A 4846-nucleotide genomic window follows, 5' to 3' on the forward strand; every position below is an offset into this window, starting at 1 on the left:
AACGCTAAATGAACTAGCACTAAAGGCAACCAGATAATCCAGATAATCCTGTGCTGGATCTCCTGGTAAACACATCATGAAAGATACCGACCAAATGAACGATGAAGAATTGACTAGAGCACTCGGACCGTGCCTCCGAGTCTGCCACCTAAACATTGAAGGCATAAGTAGGAGCAAATGTGAATTTCTCCAGAGAGTTCTCACTCAGAACAAAATCGACGTAGTCGCGATACAAGAGACTCATCTGCTGGCCTCTAGAGGAAAAATCCCTGGATTTGAGATACTGGGAGCCACCTATCACCGCAATTACGGCGTGGCAACCTACATACAAAATAAGATAGAAAATGCTTCCCTGTGTAAGATATCTACAGACAACAACATACATGAAGTTGCTGTCAAAATTGGCGAGACCACTATAGTTAACACCTATAAGCCTCCCGGCTGTCCATGGCCTCCAGAAGTACTCCAAGAATATCCCCACCCTGCTATCTACGTAGGAGACTTTAATAGTCACCATGAGAACTGGAAGCATGCACGAAACGACCAGAACGGTGAATCCCTGATGAGCTGGAGTGAGGAGACTAACACCCACCTGATTTTCGACGCCAAGGACCGCGGAACATTTCGATCAGCAGCATGGAGACGAGATTATAACCCTGATTTATGTTTTGTCACTAAAAACAAAAACAACCAACCGCTAGCCGCAACTCGTGAAGTCCTGTCTGATTTCCCACATAGCCAGCATCGCCCTGTTATCTTAAAAGTCGGAATTAACATCCCAATCATAAAATCCTTTCCTCGCCCACGATGGAATTTCCAGAAGGCAGACTGGGCCTCCTTTGCAGAAAACCTTGACAAGTGTCTAGGTTGGATACCCCCGACTAGGAACAACTATGACAGATTTGTGGGAGCAGTCATCGCCACGGCTAAGAGGAATGTACCCAGAGGCTACCGGAAAGAGTACATCCCTGGCTGGAATGAGGGATGCGAAGACCTGTACCAGGAATTTACAGAAACCAACAACCAAGAAATCGTGGACGAACTGTTGCACAGCTTAGACGCAGCTCGACGGGAAAAATGGATGGACAACGTGGAGAATCTAGATTTCACTAAGTCCAGTAGGCAAGCATGGACCCTACTCCGTACCCTGGGAGGCAGTAAACGTAAAATAAAAGACACCCACCCGATAACCCCTAACAATGTGGCTGCACACATAGTTAGAACCTCAAGAGCACCAAGGGACAGAACACACACCATGACCGTCAAACGTGAATTAAGATTCTTAAAACAAAGGCCATTGCCTACGTCCGAATTTTCCCAGCCTATCACAGCGGAAGAAGTTGCAGCAGCCTTGTCAAAAATCAAAAGTGGCAAGGCTCCCGGCTTCGATGGCATCCACCCGGAATTCCTACTTCACTGTGGAAAATATACTAGAACATGGCTCGCAAACTTCTTAACAGATATTTTAGAATTGGGTAATATCCCACACCAGCTTAAACGAGCAAAGATTATAGCAATACTAAAGCCAGGCAAACCTAATGACATGCCCCAAAACTACTGCCCTATCGCTCTGCTGAACTGTGTCTATAAGCTGTTGGAACGTATCATCTACAATAGAATAGGCGGAAAAATTCTTGAAGTGGTACCGATTGAACAGGCAGGTTTTCGACCCAACCGCAGTTGCACCGACCAGATCCTCTCCCTAGCAACTCATATAGAGGCGAGCTTTCAGAAAAAACTCAAAACATCAGTAGCCTTTATTGACCTATCAGCCGCTTATGATACCGTTTGGCGACAAGGCCTGATATTTAAGTTGCTGCGGGTCATACCATGTAATAAGCTGGCCAACCTCATTGATAACATGCTCACAGATAGAAGTTTCAGAGTCATAATGGGCGACTTAAAAAGTGACCAAATGAAGCACAACAATGGTTTACCACAAGGCTCCGTTCTGGCGCCATTGATGTTAAACCTCTACATATCTGACTTACCTGAAACCACTTCTCAAAAATTCGGATATGCCGACGACTGGGCAATAGCTGTATGAGGCAGATCAATGGAGGCAACAGAAAACACATTAACTGCGGATCTAACAAAGCTGGGAGATTACTTCCGAAGGTGGAGATTACGGCCAAACGCGACAAAAACGGAGGTGACATGCTTTCATCTCGACAATGCCCAAGCAAAAAGAAAGCTCAACGTTCATTTCGAAAACAGGCAGCTAAACCATAATAATTACCCCAGATATCTAGGCGTCACCTTTGACAGAACCCTAACATTCAAGGAACACCTACGTAATACAGCCGCAAAACTTAAAACTCGAAATAATATCATACAGAAGCTATGTGGGACCACGTGGGGCTCTTCCGCGGCTGTACTGAGATCTTTGGCTCTGGGACTTGTCTACACAACAGCAGAATATGCCGCACCGGTACGGCTAAACAGTAAACACACAGGCTTGATCGATGCTCAACTAAACTACACAATGAGGATGATATCAGGAACAATAAAGCCAACGCCTTTACACTGGCTACCTATACTGAGCAACATTCCCCCACCGGACCTGCGCAGAGAGAACGCTTTCTTACGCGAGTATGGAAAAGTGCTGAACAACGAGAAACTGCCAATCCATAAGGATGTTCCTGCCCTGGAGATGAACAGATTGCGCTCAAGACACCCCTCTTTAAAAAAGGCAAAAAATACGCATCCTCTCAACCCGGATTATGGCAACCTCTGGAAAATGCGGTGGAGAGAATCTGTGCCCCAAAACCTGCAGAATATGCCATGCATCAATGTCCAACCACCAGGATTCAATTTGCCAAGGAAAACTTGGACGACCCTGAATCGAATTCGGACAAATAACAGCAGATGTGCAGACAGCCTCCACAGGTGGGGTAAAATCACCACCCCGAGATGTGACTGCGGTGCGGACCGGCAGACGATTCGTCACATCGTGGAAGACTGCCCTCTGAGACGTTTTGCAGGAGACCCCAATGAGTTTCTGACCGCGACTGAAAGTGCAATAGACTATGTCACAAATCTGGATGTTTGTTAGTGAACTTTTGTTTATTATATACACTACTTTTAAACACTTTTATATCTACAACAATATGTTACACACTGTGACTACTCTTTATTTCTGTGTCTTATGATTTTTATGTCTTTTCTATATGATGTGTTATATGCCATAAGCTAAATAAATAAATAAATAAAATAAGTTCACAAAATCTATGGCTACGAAACGAAGCCTTAGCGGGAAAATAACAAAATCTGTAGGTGCCATCTAAGATGGACTTGTAATAAATCTGAAGCCGGTGATGGTTTGATTTAAATAAACTTTTTTGAACCATACTTCCAGCTAATCGCTGTTTTACATTCTAAATTTTATAACTGTACTGCAGCCAAGCTTCCTGCAATAGCTCCTTCTAACTTTCCCTAACAAAAACAGTCTCGAAGTAATTTGTATCCACCATTTTACAGCCTCCTTAAGTGGCCAACCCTCCTCCTTTATCTGGTCTTGGGACCGCCAACAGCATCTGCAGAGGTACTCAACTCACTCTACTGAAGCTGCAGGTGCAGTTAAAGGTGTTACCACCCAGAAACGATTAATTCACACTTTAATTTACAGTGTACTAAGAACAAAATCAGAGAGGAAGTTTTCATTTATGTTGCAATCATCACTTCGGACTCAAACCATAATGTAATTTATACGTTGAGAGAATGTCAGTACGTACGAGCGTGGAACCACTACAGTGAAATATATCAGTCTTTTGTTTCTGTGAGTGAACCGATAGCATATCTTGAATCAGATTTTTTATTTTATGTCTCAGTTTCCTAGATAAATAATGTGGCACATCAATGGTTTAATAAACTAGTACAAGTACAGGCACCTACAACAGCTTACCAATCAGCCGATACGTAGTGTTTCTTAACTTCTAAACGAGATGGCACCACATCTATTCTATATCTCTGATGTAAACGACGGCATGCACGCGACACACGTGGCTCAACTCTCTGCGGCTCACTTCATTACCGTCGCTCATGCACGCCAATGCCACTAGCCAACGCCGTGCTGAGGAGTAGGAATGGAGGAAGAGGCAAGATTGCTGCTGCTGTTGAGCTCCTGCTAAATGCAGTCAGGAGCAACGGTTGTGGCAACAAGAAGAAGAAGTGGAAGCCTGTGGCACAATTACAGTGCTATAAGTGCCAAAAGCTGGGACATATAGCCAGGGAATGCGACGGCATGGTTGCGTGTGTTAAGTGCAGGCAACCGCACGACACACGGAACTGCACCAAACCAAGAGGTACTGCAGCAGCGTGCATAAATTGCGGGGGCTCGCACGCCGCAAACGCAAGCAGCTGCAGCTATCTGAAGATGTGGAAGCAGTGTAAGTTGGCCACCACATACGTAGAGGTGGCCCAACATGAAGAGAAGGTGGACACCCTGCCCTCCGACCTTAGTAGGGAAAGCGGGCTGTGCCACCAAGATGACGTGGACGCCTTCCGCCAAGCGCTGCAGGAAGCCAACGAGGACACAATCACCGTGCTCAAATCTGCCATGGCAGAGGGAGAGTGGCCCTGAGGGCAGAACTAGAAGAGATGCGTCAGGAGGTGACTCAACTAAGGGTCGCCTTGTACCTCGCGTACCGCATGATGCCGGATGCGGCACCAACCCCCACCAGTACAAGGCTAGACACAGCAACACAAACGACCACCTCCCTGGTCGACGCGGCAACACAGGTTGCTAGGGAGGTGGTCATGCAGTCGGGGAAAACCACCAACAACAAGGAGACGGCCCCCACGGAAGCAGTCATCACTCCTGTCTCTGCGGAAACGAGTGCCAATG

General features: G+C 46.0%; 1 protein-coding gene across 1 annotated transcript; it reads left to right on the forward strand.

Moving 5' to 3' along the window:
* Positions 1–4051: 4051 nt before the first annotated feature.
* On the forward strand, positions 4052–4582 carry LOC126449170 (uncharacterized). The gene has a single exon (XM_050091013.1). It carries the CDS (start codon positions 4052–4054, stop codon positions 4580–4582), a length of 531 nt encoding a protein of 176 aa, XP_049946970.1.
* Positions 4583–4846: the final 264 nt, after the last annotated feature.

This window comes from Schistocerca serialis, unplaced genomic scaffold (assembly GCF_023864345.2).
Source record: "Schistocerca serialis cubense isolate TAMUIC-IGC-003099 unplaced genomic scaffold, iqSchSeri2.2 HiC_scaffold_710, whole genome shotgun sequence".
NCBI lineage: Eukaryota > Metazoa > Arthropoda > Insecta > Orthoptera > Acrididae > Schistocerca > Schistocerca serialis.